General features: G+C 44.8%; 1 protein-coding gene across 2 annotated transcripts in view; it reads right to left on the bottom strand.

Moving 5' to 3' along the window:
• The window catches only part of itga8 (integrin, alpha 8), a 53,410-nt gene that overhangs the window by 20,657 nt on the left and 14,582 nt on the right, over positions 1 to 18,171 (bottom strand). For both annotated transcript variants that reach the window (XM_031788488.1, XM_031788498.1), the window contains exons 12-18: positions 14,439 to 14,644; positions 9,611 to 9,808; positions 1,914 to 1,959; positions 1,692 to 1,799; positions 812 to 867; positions 387 to 544; positions 74 to 202 (exon numbers count right to left, since the gene is read on the bottom strand). In XM_031788488.1, coding sequence (XP_031644348.1) covers positions 74 to 202; positions 387 to 544; positions 812 to 867; positions 1,692 to 1,799; positions 1,914 to 1,959; positions 9,611 to 9,808; positions 14,439 to 14,644 — 901 coding nt within the window. The remainder of the gene's footprint in view (positions 1 to 73; positions 203 to 386; positions 545 to 811; positions 868 to 1,691; positions 1,800 to 1,913; positions 1,960 to 9,610; positions 9,809 to 14,438; positions 14,645 to 18,171) is intronic.

Here is an 18,171-nt window from a genome sequence, read left to right as displayed (position 1 = left end):
TAGTCTAACAGTACTCATATGCTGTAAGTGGTCTTGATTGGATGAGAAAGAGAGCCCATACACACACACACACCTGTTCCTGCAGGAAGGTACTGCTGTAGCGGTTGAGGATAGGGGGGAGGTCCAGGTTGGAAGGAGGGGCTAAACTGTAGTTCAGAGCCAATGAGATGGGAGTCAATTTATCCCTAAATTCATCCTCCTCCTGAGAGTGACAGAGAGAGAAGGGCGGTGGGGGGGAGAAACCATGAAACCATTGGTCCAAAAACAGGTTCAGCTGAGTTGGCAGATATTTTGAGAGGATCTTGTCCAAACACAGCAAGGACGGAGGCCTCAATTTAAGAAAAAACTCAAATCCATTATTTGGCAGTGGAGTGTGTTTGACTTACTCGTAGGTAGACCGTGTAGTTCAGGCAGGAGTGTGGACGGCTGTGGCCAAGAGTTAGGACCCCTGTGTGCTGGGGCAGATGGGAATCCCGGAAATGAACTCTTTTTACTCCGCCCCTCACACCTTTCAGCCAATCCAGTTGCAGCTCTGCATTCAAGACTGGGAGAGGTGGAGGAGAGAGGGCGATGGAGGGAGAGAGTGAGAAGGGGTTCCATATGGTCCCATCCTGTGTGGAAGTGTGTGTGTATTCTCATCTGGTGTGCAGGAGGGACCCCTGTGTATTGTCTACTTTATCCCTTTTAGATTCAACAGAGCATTAGCCAGTGGAAACAATGCATTCATACATTCATATAGTCAGCATCTCTAACACTAACTTATACATAAACCTCTACCTCCCCCTCTTCATCCCCAGTCAGAGCTACTTACCTACAGAGTCTGGGATCCCCACACCACTCACCTTCGCACAAATATCTACCCTGAGACTGGATAACAGAGAGAGAGAGAGAGGTAGAGATACATGGGAGATTGAGACAGGATAAAAACATTTCTCTTCTGTATATATGTCTGTGTGTTTGTGTGTGTGTGTGTGTGTATGCGCTCATTAGATTCCAGGATATTAATGGTGCAAGTCTCCCTCTGTAGGAGTTACTTTCCTGTTCCTGATAGAAGGGACAATAACACACACACACACACACACACACACACACACACACACACACACACACACACACACACACACACACACACACACACACACACACACACACACACACACACACACACACACACACACACACACACACACACACACACTGGGGTTCTCTAGCAGTGAAATGCCTGTCAACCAGAACCACTCAGGACAGAACAATGATTAGAACAAAAACGTCCTCTTTACCGCTCGTCCTCTCAGTCTCCCCAAAACCACCAGAAAAACAACTCAACTGGCCAAAGCTCTCAATAAAACAATTATTCAATGAAAGAAAAAGCAACAGTCCCAGACAGTCCTAAAAACTCCCTAATAGTACATGTGTTGTTGTGTCCTGTCTCGTTCCTCCAGCCAGTCTGATGGTTTATTTCAATCAGCCGTGTTTGTTTTGACTGAATTCCACAATTTAGTGTTGTCTGTCAATCTGCCCAAACGCACCATGTCTCTGTCCCTGCCAACACACATAGCCTATAAAGCACCCTATTGGTCTTACGTCTGTCACTCACTAGGTTACCATGGTGTAGGGTTTCTGGAAAGGTAGGGCATGTGTGTGACTGCTTGTGTGGGTGCGTGTGTGCTTGCATGCGTGTGTGTACTCACCAGGTTACCATGGTATCAGATTCTGTCAGGAGGCAGGATCGGTCATCAGGGTTCAGGATTCTAGGAGTCAGGATCATCTCAGCCTCCACTGACACTACAGGACGAGCCCTACACAAACACACGCATGCACACGCACACAATTCATTTCACCATTGTAAACTAGCAGCCAATCTGATACACGAAACAATGTAGTCTAGCCAATCAGAGAATTAGATATCTTACCTGTACACTGACACCTCCCCTTTACCAAATGCTCCCACTATCAGATCTACAGTGAAAGAGAGAAAGACAGACAGACAGACAGACAGACAGAGAGAGAGAGAGAGAGAGAGACAGACAGACAGACAGACAGACAGACAGACATACAGACAGACAGACAGACAGACAGACAGACAGACAGACAGACAGACAGACAGACAGACAGACAGACAGACAGACAGACAGACAGACAGACAGACAGACAGACAGACAGACAGACAGACAGACAGACAGACAGACAGACAGACAGACAGACAGACAGACAGACAGACAGACAGACAGACAGACAGACAGACAGACAGACAGACACAGAGAGAGAGTCTATGAGCTTCAAAGAACGCCACAGATGGGACTGATTTCATGGTCTGAGCAATCTCATCAAGCACAGACCTCTCATGTTTAACACACACTGACACAAACACATTTAGTCTGTACCAGCTTTGAGTTGTGAATATAACCATTTTCACACTATTTTGGTTCAGAATTAAACTATCCAAATAGGAACACAGTGTGTGTGTCGCAACGGAGAAACCCCACGGCACATTCCAGCTCCATTAGAACGTTCCCATTGGTCCAATCAGATCCCTCTGCTACACAACAACAACACTCCCTCACTTTACTATAATCATGTGCCTTATACAACCAGTCAGTCTGCAGCAGCCACTTTACTATAATCATGTGCCTTATACAACCAGTCAGTCTGCAGCAGCCACTTTACTATAATCATGTGCCTTATACAACCAGTCAGTCTGCAGCAGCCACTCAACTAGTCCATTGCTCTACTCAGTTAATTTGTGATTATGTGTTTTGAAGATGGAGTCTTAAATGGGTTTTTGTTTCAAATAGGAGTGACTGGGATATATAGAATAGGCCCGCAACCATAGATCTAGCTAGTCCTGTCACTGGAAGACAGAGGTTAAGCTAAGCTCTGAAGCTGCTACAGCACTGGGACTGGGGACAGAGGCTAAGATAAGTCATGCTAATATCAATGAGGCTGAGGGTCAGAGGCTAAGGTAAGTCATGCTAATATCAATGAGGCTGAGGGTCAGAGGCTAAGGTAAGTCATGCTAATATCAATGAGGCTGAGGGTCAGAGGCTAAGGTAAGTCATGCTAATATCAATGAGGCTGAGGGTCAGAGGCTAAGTTTACTCATGATAATATATCATTGGGACTGGTTAAGCTCATTAGTTCTGACCTCTGCAGTTCTGTTTGAAATAGTTCTGAGCTCTCTAGTTCCATCGGTCTAGTGGAGGTCATGAGAAAAATGTGATCAGGACCTATAAGGGTTGATGTGGTTCTGAAAACTTGTGACAGAGAGGTTGTCTCCAGTTTACTAGAAAGAGTCAAGTTGAGAACTCCTCCTCAGATAGCCTTTTATCTGTTGGGAATATACAATCCTGGCTATCCATCAAATAAAACAGACTAGGTTAAGTCTTGATGCTGATAGAGGGCTAGAGTGTCATACACAGGGGCACCCTGTTAGTGACATCTGTTTAAATGGTTAAACTATTAGAGTCAAATACTAGAACGTTCCCATAGATCTATTGAGTGTGTGTGTGTGTGTGTATATGTGTGTGTTCTTGTGTGTGTGCACGTGCACGTGTTTAAGTGAACGTGTATCTAAATTGAATGTAGGAGTGGTCCATCTGTTTTTGCAGTCAGTGAGAGTGCCTTAGCCTGCTGAAACCACAACATTCAACATTACACCCTTGCCCCCAGTGTGTGTGTGTGTATGTATGTGTGTGTGTGTGCGCATGTGTGCGTGCGTGCGTGTGTGTTTTATAGGTGTAACAAGGGGCGGTAGAGAAAGGGGGACCTCTAGCTGTCTGTGGGGTGTGGGGGGCAGTTGGAAAGGTAGAGGTGAGGAGGGAAGGAGGAACGGGGGAACGAGAGGGAATGAGGAAGAGGGGAAAGAGAGGGAAGAAGGAAGAGGGGGAACGAGGCAGAGAGGAGGAAAGAGGACAGCAGTTAAAGCACTTGGCCTTTCAACCACAATCTGCAAGTCATCAAAGCTAAGGTGTGCTTTCAGCAGGCAGATCTAACTGCACACACACACACACACACACACACACACACATAAAGTACAGTCCAAACATCAGCTCAGCCTCAGGGACCCAAACTTCCAACAGAAGAATTCCGCTCTCATTCCAAAGTCCTGGATCTGTCCGTCTTACACTCCAGAGAAACCCAACCCCACTTCTCCCGTAGGTGTATGTGTGCATACGTGCGTGCCAGTGGAGGCTGCTGAGGGGAGGACGGCTCATAATAATGGCCGGAATGGAGCGAATGGAATGGCATCAAACACCTGGAAACCATGGAAACCATGTGTTTGATACCATTCCGCTCCAGTCACTACCAAAAGCCTGTCCTCCCCAATGAAGGTGCCACCAACCTCCTATGGTGCTTGCCTATGTGTGTGTGTGTGTGTGTGTGTGTGTGTGTGTGAGTGCACGTTCCTCCCATAGGTACAGTTGTACATACACTTTAGCCAAATACATTTAAACTCAGTTTATCATCATTCCTGAATTTAATCCTAGTAAAATCCCTGTCTTAGGTCAGTTAGGATCACCACTTTGTTTAAAGAATGTGAAATGTCAGAATAATAGTTGAGAGAATGTCACGACTTCCGCCGAAGTCGGCCCTTCTCCTTGTTCGGGTGGTGTTCGGCGGTCGTCGTCACCGGCTTTCTAGTCACCATCAATCCACGTTTCAGTTTAGTTTTGTTTTGTCTGGTTTCAATTACATATCACGTTCCTTATTTAACCCTCTGGCATATATTCCTGTTCTGTCCGTGATTGTTGGTGTCATAAGTGGTTGTTGTAGGTGCTAGTGTGAATGTTTTTTCCTATTTGGAATTTTTGCTTGACTTTTTTGAGTAAACTCCATTGTGTTGCTCAAACCTGTGTCCTGCGCCTGACTCCGCTACATTTCTGCACCCAATCGCTGACAGAATCACGGACCGTTCAAATGGAGTCAGCAGGTGCAGCCAGCCCTTCTCTCCCAGTAGAGGAGCGCGTTCAGCAGCACGCGACCATGTTACACAGTCTAGGGACAGCCATGGATTGCGTGCTGCAAACAATGGACAGATGGGAGAGAGGAGGCTTTCCTGTAAATACTACATCATCACCTCCGCCCGCACCTCAACCTACACCGATGTCCACCCCTCCGTCGTCAGGACCCAGTGGGATTCGGCTCCTGACAAAGCTGGTGTAACGGGGTCAAGTTTGTAGGCCTCCTTGCTCGCACATCCTTTTTCAGTTCTGCCCACAAATTCTCTATAGGTTTGAGGTCAGAGCTTTGTGATGGCCACTCCAATACCTTGACTTTGTTGACCTTAAGCCATTTTGCCACAACTTTGGAAGTATGCTTGAGGTCATTGTCCATTTGGACGACCCATTTGCGACCAAGCTTTAACTTCCTGACTGATGTCTTGAGATGTTGCTTCACTTTATTTATATAATTTTCCTACCTCATGATGCCATCTATTTTGTGAAGTGCAGCAGTCCCTCCTGCAGACAAGCACCCCCACACCATGACTCTGCCACCCCCGTGCTTCACGGTTGTTCTTCGGCTTGCAAGCCTCCCCATTTTTCCTCAAAACATAACGATGGTCATTATGGCCAAACAGTTCTATTTTTGTTTAATCAGACCAGAGGACATCTCTTCAAAAAGTACGATCTTTGTCCCCATGTGCAGTTGCAAACCATAGTCTGTCTTTTTTATGGCTGTATTGGAGCAGTGGCTTCTTCCTTGCTGAGCGGCCTGTCAGTTTATGTCGATATAGGACTCGTTTTACTGTGGATATAGATACTTTGTACCTGTTTCCTCCAGCATCTTCATAAGGTCATTTGCTGTTGTTCTGGGATGGATTCGCACTTTTCGCACCAAAGTACGTTCATCTCTAGGAGACAGAACGCGTCTCCTTCCTGAGCAGTATGACGGCTGTGTGTTCCCATGGTGTTTATACTTGCGTACTATTGTTGGTACAGATGAACGTGGTACCTTCAGGCATTTGGAAATTGCTCCCAAGGATGAACCAGACTTGTGGAGGTCTACAATTTTTTCTGAGGTCTTTGCCGACTTCTTCTGATTTTCCCATGATGTCAAGCAAAGAGGCACTGATTTTAAAGGTAGGCCTTGAAATACATCCACAGGTACACCTCCAATTGACTCAGTTGTCAATTAGCCTATCAGAAGCTTCTAAAGCCATGACATCCTTTTCTGGAATTTTCCAAGTTGTTTCAAGGCACAGTCAACTTAGTGTATGTAAACTTCTGACCCACTGGAATTGTGATACAGTGAATTGTAAGTTAAATAATCTGTCTGTAAACAATTGTTGGAAAAATGACTTGTGTCATGCACACAGTAGATGTCCTAAACGACTTGCCAAAACTATAGTTTGTTAACAAGAAATATGTGGAGTGGTTGAAAAACAAGTTTTAATGATTCCAACCTAGGTGTGTGTATACTTCCGACTTCAACTGTACATGCATTGTGTTTGTACAGTGTGTGTGACTGAGTAACTCGATGTGGGGTGATTCTGTATAGCGACTGGCTTTGGATCATAGCCTGGCACAGACTCAACACTTACACTGAGAGGCCAGAGAAATTGATCACAAGCCATGCAGTGCATGTGTGTGTACGTGTGTGTGTGTGTACGTGTGTGTGATGTTTTCATTATAAAAGACCCAGATTTCCTGTTTGCGAATGGAGAGATCAGAGCAGGTCTGTTGTTACAGAAAGAAGAAAAGATGGAAAGAAAAAATAAAAAAAATAATCATTCCTACCTTTCAGCTTGGTCTATAGAGGTACAAAGACTGAACTATGCTGCCTTTAGAATGGCTCCAAATTGAGGGGAAAACAAGGGGGTTCTAAAGTTTAATTTCAAAACATGTGCAGTCTTAAATCACCTTTTAAGAGCCCATGATTCCAAGTAAATTAATGTGTATACAAACACTCACACAGACATTCAGACTACCACTGACTGAACATGTAAATACAAACACTCACACAGACATTCAGACTACCACTGACTGAACATGTAAATACAAACACTCACACAGACATTCAGACTACCACTGACTGAACATGTAAATACAAACACTCACACAGACATTCAGACTACCACTGACTGAACATGTAAATACAAACACTCACACAGACATTCAGACTACCACTAACTGAACATGTAAATACAAACACTCACACAGACATTCAGACTACCACTGACTGAACATGTAAATACAAACACTCCCTTCAGATTGCTGTAGTGTGGCATGTTCATCTGTACCATGACATCACAAAAGAGGAAGTCTCTCCAAAGTAATACTAGCCATATGTTCTTCTGAAGAATTGGAGGCTTGTGTCCGCTAGAGGCCTACAACGCTATGGTGAAATATCTGGCGAACAGACTAAACGCTTTCAAATTGATTTATTTTTATTTTTATATTCATCTCCAGCACCCTCCCAACATGAACACATGTGGAAATGGCACGTTTCTATGTTTTGTAGCAAAAAAAGATAAGGAAAATAAGTGTTTCCAAAGACATCGTCAAACAATTAGTAGACAATGCCTACTCATAATTGGTTAAAATCACATGATGCACACTGATGATGTTATTGGAAACACTTACAGTGGGGCAAAAAAGTATTTAGTCAGCCACCAATTGTGCAAGTTCACCCACTTAAAAAGATGAGAGAGGCCTGTAATTTTCATCATAGGTACACTTCAACTATGACAGACAAAATGAGAAAAGAATCCAGAAAATCACATTGTAGGATTTTTAATGAATTTATTTGCAAATTATGGTGGAAAATAAGTATTTGGTCAATAACAAAAGTTTTTCTCAATACTTTGTTATATACCCTTTGTTGGCAATGACAGAGGTCAAACGTTTTCTGTTAGTCTTCACAAGGTTTTCAAACACTGTTGCTGGTATTTTGGCAGATCTCCTCTAGATCAGTGATGTTTTGGGGCTGGTGCTGGGCAACACGGACTTTCAATTCCTTCCAAAGAGTTTCAATGAGGTTGAGATCTGGAGACTGGCTAGGCCACTCCAGGACCTTGAAATGCTTCTTACGAAGCCACTCCTTCATTGCCCGGGCGGTGTGTTTGGGATCATTGTCATGCTGAAAGACCCAGCCACGTTTCATCTTCAATGCTTCTACACCTGCATTGCTTGCTGTTTGGGGTTTTAGGCTGGGTTTCTGTACAGCACTTTGAGATATCAGCTGATGTACGAAGGGCTATATAAATAAATTTGATTTGATTTGAATGCCCTTGCTGATGGAAGGAGGTTTTCACTCAAAATCTCACGATACATGGCCCCATTCATTCTTTCCTTTACACGGATCAGTCGTTCTGGTCCCTTTGCAGAAAAACAGCCCCAAAGCCTGATGTTTCTACCCCCATGCTTCACAGGAGGTATGGTGTTCTTTGGATGCAACTCAGCATTCTTTGTCCTCCAAACCCGACAAGTTGAGTTTTTACCAAAAAGTTATATTTTGGTTTCATCTGACCATATGACATTCTCCCAATCTTCTTCTGGATCATCCAAATGCTCTTTAGCAAACTTCAGACGGGCCTGGACATGTACTGGCTTAAGCAGGGGGACACGTCTGGCACTGCAGGATTTGAGTCCCTGGCGGAGTAATGTGTTACTGATGGTAGTCTTTGTTACTTTGGTCCCAGCTCTCTGCAGGTCATTCACTAGGTCCCCCCGTGTGGTTCTGGGATTTTTGCTCACCGTTCTTGTGATCATTTTGACCCCACGGGGTGAGATCTTGCGTTAAGCCCCAGATCGAGGGAGATTATCAGTGGTCTTGTATGTCTTCCATTTCCTAATAATTGCTCCCACAGTTGATTTCTTCAAACCAAGCTGCTTACCTATTGCAGATTCAGTCTTCCCAGCCTGGTGCAGGTCTACAATGTTGTTTCTGGTGTCCTTTGACAGCTCTTTGGTCTTGGCCATAGTGGAGTTTGGAGTGTGACTGTTTGAGGTTGTGGACAGGTGTCTTTTATACTGATAACAAGTTCAAACAGGTGCCATTAATACAGGTAACGAGTGGAGGACAGAGGAGCCTCTTAAAGAATAAGTTACAGGTCTGTGAGAGCCAGAAATCTTGCTTGTTTGTAGGTGACCAAATACTTATTTTCCACCATAATTTGCAAATAAATTCATTTAAAAATCCTACAATGTGATTTTCTGGATTTTTTTCCCTCATTTTGTCTGTCATAGTTGAAGTGTACCTATGGTGAAAATTACAGGCCTCTCTCATCTTTTTAAGTGGGAGAACTTGCACAATTGGTGGCTGACTAAATACTTTTTTGCCCCACTGTATCTCCTTCATATCTATTTTTCCACAAAACATGAAAACACCATTTTCACATACGTTGATGTTGGGGTGGTGCTGGAGATGATGAATATGAAGTTGAAACATTTTGACATTTCCTTAAGATGTTTTAGCGCACAGAGAACAGACTTATTGCGTGCCACCCCCCTCTCTTCCTGGGACAGGACAAGAAGTCATCAGAGAATCGTCGTGGCAACAGCTCTGTAACCCGACTACCCCTCCTGAGTAACGACTTCACCAGAAGAAGGGAGGAGAGAAGTGAAACGGAAAAAAGAGGAGAAAATAAGTAAGGTGCATGGGAGTGTACCAGGGTAATGGTTGTTGTCCAGGTCTCTGTCCCCCCTCAGGGTGAAGCCGTAGCCGGAGAGGCCACTACTGGAGGCCCAGGCTCCATAGAGCTCCTGGCTGAGGGTTAGGCCGCGGGCCGTCAGGTCTCTCTGGCCATTGTAGATCAACACCAGGCCACTCCGGTCCTCCCCACCAAACGGACAACCCACTGCCACGTCTATGAGACAGAGAGAGAGGGGGGGGGGGGGGGGTATGACGGTAGGAAACACAGATAGAAACACAAAACCAACTCGAGTATGAGTTATAAGGCTGGCCTTCTGAAGTGATACAGCAGACCAGCTTACATCAGCAGGAGAGAGGGATGGGAGGGATGGTTTAGACATCAAGTGAAAGCCCCTGAGGGAGAGGTAAAGAGACTACCTAGGACTACCCCTCTCGCTTTCCATTTCCTTCTCTCTCTCTCCAAATGTATATGTCAAACATGTAGAACTGTCTAAAAGGCACAGGCAGGAGATTCCTGTGACAATGAGCAGCCAATGGCTACCCTTCACCAGCGATTGCCAGGTGTTAGCCCCACCCCACTGTCCCACCCCACACACACACTCACACAGCGCAACTCCCCACCTGCATCCTGTCTGCTGTTGGAGCTGAAAAATGAAGCTGAAAACTACAAACAGTGTTGTCATGGTTACACTGCTCTGTGATGATGAGGGAGGTAATCAGAGACAATCAGAGTGACAGATATAGGGAAAATAATCAAGCAGGTGATGGAGTCCAGGTGAGTGTCATGAGGTGCAGGGGCGTGAGACGATGGTGACAAGTGTGCGGGATAATCAGCAGCCTGATGACCTAGAGGCCGGAGAGGGAGTATACGTGACACACACACACACACACGCACACACACACACACACACACACACACACAGAGAGAGATACAAACACTACTGTATGATAATGAGGGAGAACATCACAGCGTCTCAGACTCTAGTCTCCATTGTGGCTCAGGCAGCGCTGCCAGAGTCTCCCGTCTGTCCTGAGCTGCCAGAGTCTCCCGTCTGTCCTGAGCTGCCAGAGCCGCCAGTCTGTCCTGAGCTGCCAGAGCCGCCAGTCTGTCCTGAGCTGCCAGAGCCGCCAGTTTGTCCTGAGTCGTCAGTCGGCCAGGAGCTGCCAGATCCGTCAGTCAGCCAGGAGCTGCCAGAACTGTCAGTCAGCCAGGAGCTGCCAGAGCCGTCAGTCAGCCAGGACCTGCCAGAACCATCAGTCAGCCAGGAGCTGCCAGAGCCATCAGTGAGCCAGGAGCTGCCGGAGCCGTCAGTCAGCCAGGAGCTGCCAGAGCTGCCTGTCACGCCGGCGATGCCAGAAGCTGCTGGAGTCTCCCACCTGTCCGGCGCTGCCGGAGTCTCCCGCCTGTCCGGCGCTGCTAGAGTCTCCCGTCCATTCGGGACCCGTGGCGAGGGTCCCCAGTCCGAGATCGGCGGCGAGGGTCGCCGCTCTTAAGAGGCTACGGAGGTGAATAGAGAGGCGAAGAAGGACTATGGTGGAGTGGGGTACACGTCCCGCGCCAGAGCGGACAGACACCCAGACCCTCACCTATATGTTTAGGTTTTGCGGCCGGAGTCCGCACCTTTGGGGGGTGTACTGTCATGTTCTGACCATAGTTCTGTTATTTTATCTTTGTTTTAGTATGGTCAGAGCGTGAGTTGGATGGGCAGTCTATGTTTGTTTTTCTATGTTGGTTTTTGAGTTCGGCTTAGTATGGTTCTCAATCAGAGGCAGCTGTCAATTGTTGTCCCTGATTGAGGATCATACTTAGGTAGCCTGGGTTTCAGTTTTGGGTTGTAGGTGTTTGTCTTCTGTGTCAGTGTTTGTCGCCACACGGAACTGTTTCGTTCATTTCACGTTTATTGTTTTGTATTTCGTAGTGTTCAGTTAAAAAAAAAAAAAACATTATGGACACTTATCACGCTGCGTTTTGGTCCTCCGATCCTTCTCGCTTCTCCTCCTCAGAAGAGGAGGACGAGATCCCTTACAGACATCTACTGTGTGCATGACACAAGTCATTTTTCCAACAATTGTTTACAGACAGATTATTTAATTATAATTCACTGTATCACAATTCCTGTGCGTCAGAAGTTTACATACACTAAGTTGACTGTGCCTTTAAACAGCTTGGACAATTCCAGAAAAGGATGTCATGTCTTTAGAAGCTTCTGATAGGCTAATTGACAACTGAGTCAATTGGAGGTGTACCTGTGGATGTATTTCAAGGCCTACCTTCAAACCCAGTGCCTCATTGCTTGACATAATGGGAAAATCTAAAAGAATCAGCCAAGACCTCAGAAAAAAAAATGTAGACCTCCACAAGTCTGATTCATCCTTGGGAGCAATTTCCAAACGCCTGTTCATCTGTTCATCTGCACAAACAATAGTACGTAAGTATAAATACCATGGGACAGCGCAGCCGTCATACCACTCAGGAAGGAGACGCGTTCTGTCTCCTAGAGATGAACGTACTTTGGTGCGAAAAGTGCAAATCAATCCCAGAACAACAGCAAAGGACCTTGTGAAGATGCTGGAGGAAACAGGTACAAAAGTACCTATATCCACTGTACTATATCGACATAACCTGAAAGGCCGCTGAGCAAGGAAGAAGCCACTGCTCCAAAACCGCCATAAAAAAAGCCAGACTAAGGTTTGCAACTGCACATGGGGACAAAGTTCGTACTTTTTGGATAAATGTCCTCTGGTCTGATGAAACAAAAATAGAACTGTTTGGCCATAATGACCATCGTTATGTTCGGAGGAAAACGGGGGAGGCTTGCAAGCCAAAGAACACCATCCCAACCGTGAAGCACGGGGGTGGAGCATCATGTTGTTGGGGTGCTTTGCTGCAGGAGGGCCTGTGCACTTTACAAAATAGATGGCATCACGAGGAAGGAACATTATGTGGATATATTGAAGCAACATCTCAAGACATCAGTCAGGAAGTTAAAGCTTGTTTGCAAATGGGTCTTCCAAATGGACAATGACCCCAAGCACACTTCCAAAGTTGTGGCAAAATGGCTTAAAGACAACAAAGTCAAGGTATTGGAGTGGCCATCACAAAGCCCTGACCTCAATCCTATAGACAATGTGTGGGCAGAACTGAAAAAGCATGTGCGAGCAAGGAGGACTACAATCCTGACTCAGTTACACCAGCTCTGTCAGGAGGAATGGGCCAAACTTCACCCACCTTGTTGTGGGAAGCTTGTGGAAGGCTACCTGAAACGTTTGACCAAGTTAAACAATTTAAAGGCAATGCTACCAAATACTAATAGAGTGTATGTAAACTTCTGACCCACTAAGAATAATAGCTGAAATAAATCATTCTCTCTACTATTATTCTGACATTTCACATTCTTAAAATAAAGTGGTGATCCTAACTGACCTAAAACAGGGCATTTTTACTTGGATTAAATGTCAGGAATTGTGATAAACTGAGTTTAAATGTATTTGGCTAAGGTGTATGTAAACTTCCGACTTCAACTGTAGGTCCTGGATGGCAGGACACTTGGCCCCAGTGATGTACTGGGCTGTACGCACTACCCTCTGTAGCGCCTTACGGTCAGATGCCAAGCAGTTGTCATACCAGCAGGTGATGCAACCGGTCAGGATGCTCTCGATGGTGCAGCTGTAGAACTTTTTGAGGATCTAGGGACCCATGCCAAATATTTTCAGTCTCCGGGGGGGACTGCACGACTGTCTTGGGGTGTTTGGACCATGATAGTTTGTTGGTGATGTGGACACCAAGGAACTTGAAACTCTTGACCCACTCCACTACAGCCCCGTCAATGTTAATGGGGGCCTCTTCGGCCCGCTTTTTCCTATAGTCCACAATCAGCTCCTTTGTCTTGCTCACATTGAGGGAGAAGTTGTTGTCTTATACGTGCATTTGAGTGACTGATTGAGTTATGCCTCAACACTGATAGACATTGATTCAGATTTATTGATTTAGTTCTGATGATGATGATGATGTGTAGGGAGAGTGGCTCTAAAACATTCATAAAAACATAAACACATACATAAATAGCGAAGTAGGATTGTCATCATATGTTCCACAGAGAAATATTCATTGGTCCCAGTTCAAGACCACATGCCTGAGGCTCTGAAAAGCATTTGTTATGATCCGTTCTCCCCTCAGCTGCCTCCACTGATGTGTGTGTGTGTGTTAATGAAACAAACACAACGTGAGGCAGAATGAACTCTGGGCAGAGGGACAGAAACTTCCAGATGACCCTATCTTAGCGGATATCTGGAGATTAAAAATAACTCTCTCTCTCTCTGACATACACACGCGCACACACCATAACCCTGCTCATCATTAAGAGGGGAAGAGAGGGGAAGAGGGGGAAGAACTTCACAAGGAAACACTCTAACACCGCACTTCATGATTGGCTGAAGACCCTTCCGTTTCCCCCATCGGAGCATCTGATAGGATATCCGCTCTCCAAGACCAAAGAGCCAGAAATGAAGAGGGATTTTTTTCGAATTATTTATTTAACTAGGCAAGTCAGTTAAGAACAAATTATTATTTACAATGACGGCCTAGGAACAGTGCCTTGTTAAGGGGCAGAACGACAGATTTTTACCTTGTCAGCTCTAGGATTTGATCTAGCAAACTTTCGGTTACTGGCCCAACGCTCAAACCACTAGGCTACCTGCCTCCCCATATAAAAATATCTGCCAACCAATACACTGGGAATGGACATTGAATGGGAAGAAAGAGAGGGGAAATACACACACACACACACACACACACACACACACACACATACACACACACACACACACACACACACACAGCTTACCATTGTATCCGTCCTGGTTGAGGTCTCCTAGCGGGGCGATGGCAGTGCCAAAGCGTCCAAAGGTGTGTGTTCCCGTCAGGAGAAGGGGCTCGGAGAAGGTGAGCGGAGAGTGCTGGAGGTACAGGTAGACACGGCCCACCTCCTTGGGCTTACTCTCCCTCTCTCTCTCCATGTAGAGAGGGGCTCCTACCAGTACATCATCATACCTGGGGGAAAGATACACAGTTTTAGAATAGACACACACACACACACGTAGATGAGTGTGTTATACAGACATGTCAGAAAGGATGTGGTCCAGAAATAGAGTTCAGTCATCATAATCAGAGAACAAGCTACAGCTGGAACGCATACTAACAATCCTCTCTCAATTCAATCTAGGACCCGCTTGCTTAGGGGACTCTTCTTCAGGTTCATCTCTCTGTAGGAGATGGCTTTGTTATGGAATGTTTGGGAATCTTGGTTGTAGAATTTAATAATTGAATAATGGATTTTGATAATTAGAGGGTATTGGCCTAATTCTTCTCTGCATGCATTATTTGGTGTTTTACATTGTACACGGATAATGTTTTTGCAGAATTCTGCATGCAGTCTCAATTTGGTGTTTGTCCCATTTTGTGAATTCTTGGTTGGTGAGCGGACCCAAGACCTCACAACCATAAAGGGCAATGCGTTCTATAACTGATTCAAGTTTTTTTTGCCAGATCCTAATTGGTATGTCGAATTTTATGTTCATTTTGATGGCCCATCTTGCCTTGTCTCTCAGATCATTCACAACTTTGTTGAAGTTACCTGTGGCGCTGATGTTTAGGCCAAGGTACAGTATGTATAGTTTTTTGTGTGCTCTATGGCAACGGTGTCTAGATGGAATTTGTATTTGTGGTCCTGGTGACTGGACCTTTTTTGGAACACCATTATTTTGGTCTTACTGAGATTTATTGTCATTGCCCAGGTCTGGCATAATCTGTGCAGAAGATCTAGGTGCTGCTGTAGGCCCTCCTTGGTTGGTGACAGAAGCACCAGATCATCAGCTAACAGTAGACATTTGACTTCAGATTCTAGTAGGGTGAGGCCGGGTGCTGCAGACCTTTCTAGTGCCTGCGCCAATTCGTTGATATATATATTGAAGAGGGTGGGGTTTAAGCTGCATCCCTGTCTCACCCCATGGTTATTTTAACCTCACACTTGTTGTTTGTGTATATGTATTTTATAATGTTGTATGTTTTTCCCCCAACACCACTTTCGATAAATTTGTATAGCGGACCTGTCATCGATTGGGTGCAGAGTTATAGTGGAGTCAGGCGCAGGACACAGGTATTGAGTAACATAACGGAGTTTACTCAAAATATGAAGCAAAATTCCAAATAGGAACATACAAAAACACTAGCACATGACACAACCACTAACGACATAAACAATCACAGACAGAACAGGAATGTATGCCAGAGGGTTAAATAAGGAACCTGATTTGTAATTGAAACCAGGTGTGTATGTAATACAGACAAAACAAAACGAAACTGAAACATGGATTGATGGTGACTAGAAAGCCGGTGACGTCGACCACCGAATGGTCGACTTCGGCGGAAGTCGTGACAGGACCCTCATGCCAAATTGAGTTGAAGGCTTTTTTGAACTCAACAAAGCATGAGAAGACGTTGCCTTTGTTTTGGTTTGTTTGTTTGTCATTTAGGATGTGCAGCGTGAATACGTGATCTGTCGTATGATTATGTGGTAAAAAGCCAATTGACATTTGCTCAGTACATTGTTTTCATTGAGGAAATGTACCAGTCTGCTGTTAATGAAAATGTAGAGGATTTTCCCAAGGTTGCTGTTGACGCATGTCCCACGGTAGTTATTGGGGTCAAATTAGTCTCCACTTTTGTGGATTTGACGTGATCAGTCCTTGGTTCCAAATATTGGGGAAGATGCCAGAGCTAAGGATGATGTTAAAGAGTTTTAGTATAGCCAATTGGAATTTGTTGTCTGTATATTTGATAATTTCATTGAGGATACCATCAGCACCACAGGCCTTTTTGGGTTGGAGGGTTTTTATTTTGTCCTGTAGTTCATTCAAGGTAATTGGAGAATCCAGTGGGTTCTGGTAGTCTTTAATAGTTGATTCTAAGATTTGTATTTGATCATGTTTATGTTTTGCTGTTTGTTCTTCGTTATACAGCCAAAACGATTGGAGAAGTGGTTTACCCATACATCTCAATTTTGGATAGATAATTCTTCGTGTTGTTGTTTGTTTAGTGTTTTCCAATTTTCCCAGAAGTGGTTAGAGTCTATGGATTCTTCAATTGCATTGAGCTGATTTCTGACGTGCTGTTCCTTCTTTTTCTGTAGTGTATTTCTGTATCGTTTTAGTGATTCACCATAGTGAAGGCGTAGACTCAGGTTTTCTGGGTCTCTATGTTTTTGCGTGGATAAGTTTCTAAATTTCTTTCTTAGAGTTTTGCATTCTTCATCAAACCATTTGTCATTGTTGTTCATTTTCTTCGGTATTCTATTTGATATTTTTAGATTTGATAGGAAAGCTGAGAGGTCAAATATACTGTTAAGATTTTCTACTGCCAAGTTTACACCTACACTATTACAGTGGAACGTTTCATCCAGGAAGTTGTCTAAAAAGGATTTGAATTTGTTGTTGCCTAATAGTTTTTTGGTAGGTTTCCAAACTACATTCCTTCCATCTATAGCATTTCTTAATATTACTCAGTTCCTTTGGCTTTGATGCCTCATAATTGAGTATTGCTCTGTTCAAGTAGAATGTGATTTTGCTGTGGTCTGATAGGGGTGTCAGTGGGCTGACGGTGAACACTTTGGGTTGAGGTCAGTGATAAAATAGTCTACAGTACTACTGCCAAGAGATGAGCTATAGGTGTACCTACCATAGGAGTCCCCTCGAAGCCTACCATTGCCTATGTACATACCCAGCGTGCGACAGAGCTGCAGGAGTTGTGACCCGATTTTGTTGGTTATGTTGTCATAGTTGTGCCAAGGGGGGCATATGGGGGAGGGAATGCTGTCACCTCCAGGCAGGTGTTTGTCCCCCTGTGTGCTGAGGGTTTCAGGTTCTTGTCTGGTTCTGGCATTTAGGTCGCCACAGATTAGTATATGTCCCTGGGCCTGGAAATGATTGATTTCCCCCTCCAGGATGGAGAAGCTGTCTTCATTAAAGTATGGGGATTCTAGTGGGGGGATATAGGTAGCATACAGGAGGACATTTTTATCTGTTAAGATCATTTCCTTTTGAATTTGTAGCCAAATGTAAAATGTTCCTGTTTTGATTAATTTAATGGAGTGAGTTAGGTCTGCTCTATATCAAATTAGCATACCCCCTGAGTCCCTTCCCTGTTTCACACCTGGTAGTTTGATGGATGGGACTACCAGCTCTCTGTAACCTAGAGGGCAACCAGTGGGTTCGTCTCCTCTATACCAGGTTTCTTGTAGGATGACAATGTCTGTATTTCCGATTTCTTTGATGAAGTCCAGGTTCCTGCTCTTTAGGCCAAAGTCAGATGACCTCAGGCCTTGGATATTCCAGGATGAGATAGTGAAGGCTTTGTGTTCCATAGTGTCCAATGTTGTTGGTCGTGTGGTTTGGCCTCAGGCCAGTAAGTGTGAGCAGATCCTGCTGAGAATCTGGTACATGCCATTGGCTTGGGACAGTGTAAGAGTGGGGGTTGGGCTTGTTTGCCTGCTCACGGTCTGGGCGTATGTCTGACTTCCACAT

Source organism: Oncorhynchus kisutch, linkage group LG2 (genome assembly GCF_002021735.2).
Source record: "Oncorhynchus kisutch isolate 150728-3 linkage group LG2, Okis_V2, whole genome shotgun sequence".
NCBI lineage: Eukaryota > Metazoa > Chordata > Actinopteri > Salmoniformes > Salmonidae > Oncorhynchus > Oncorhynchus kisutch.
This window is presented reverse-complemented; position numbering and strand designations above follow the sequence as displayed.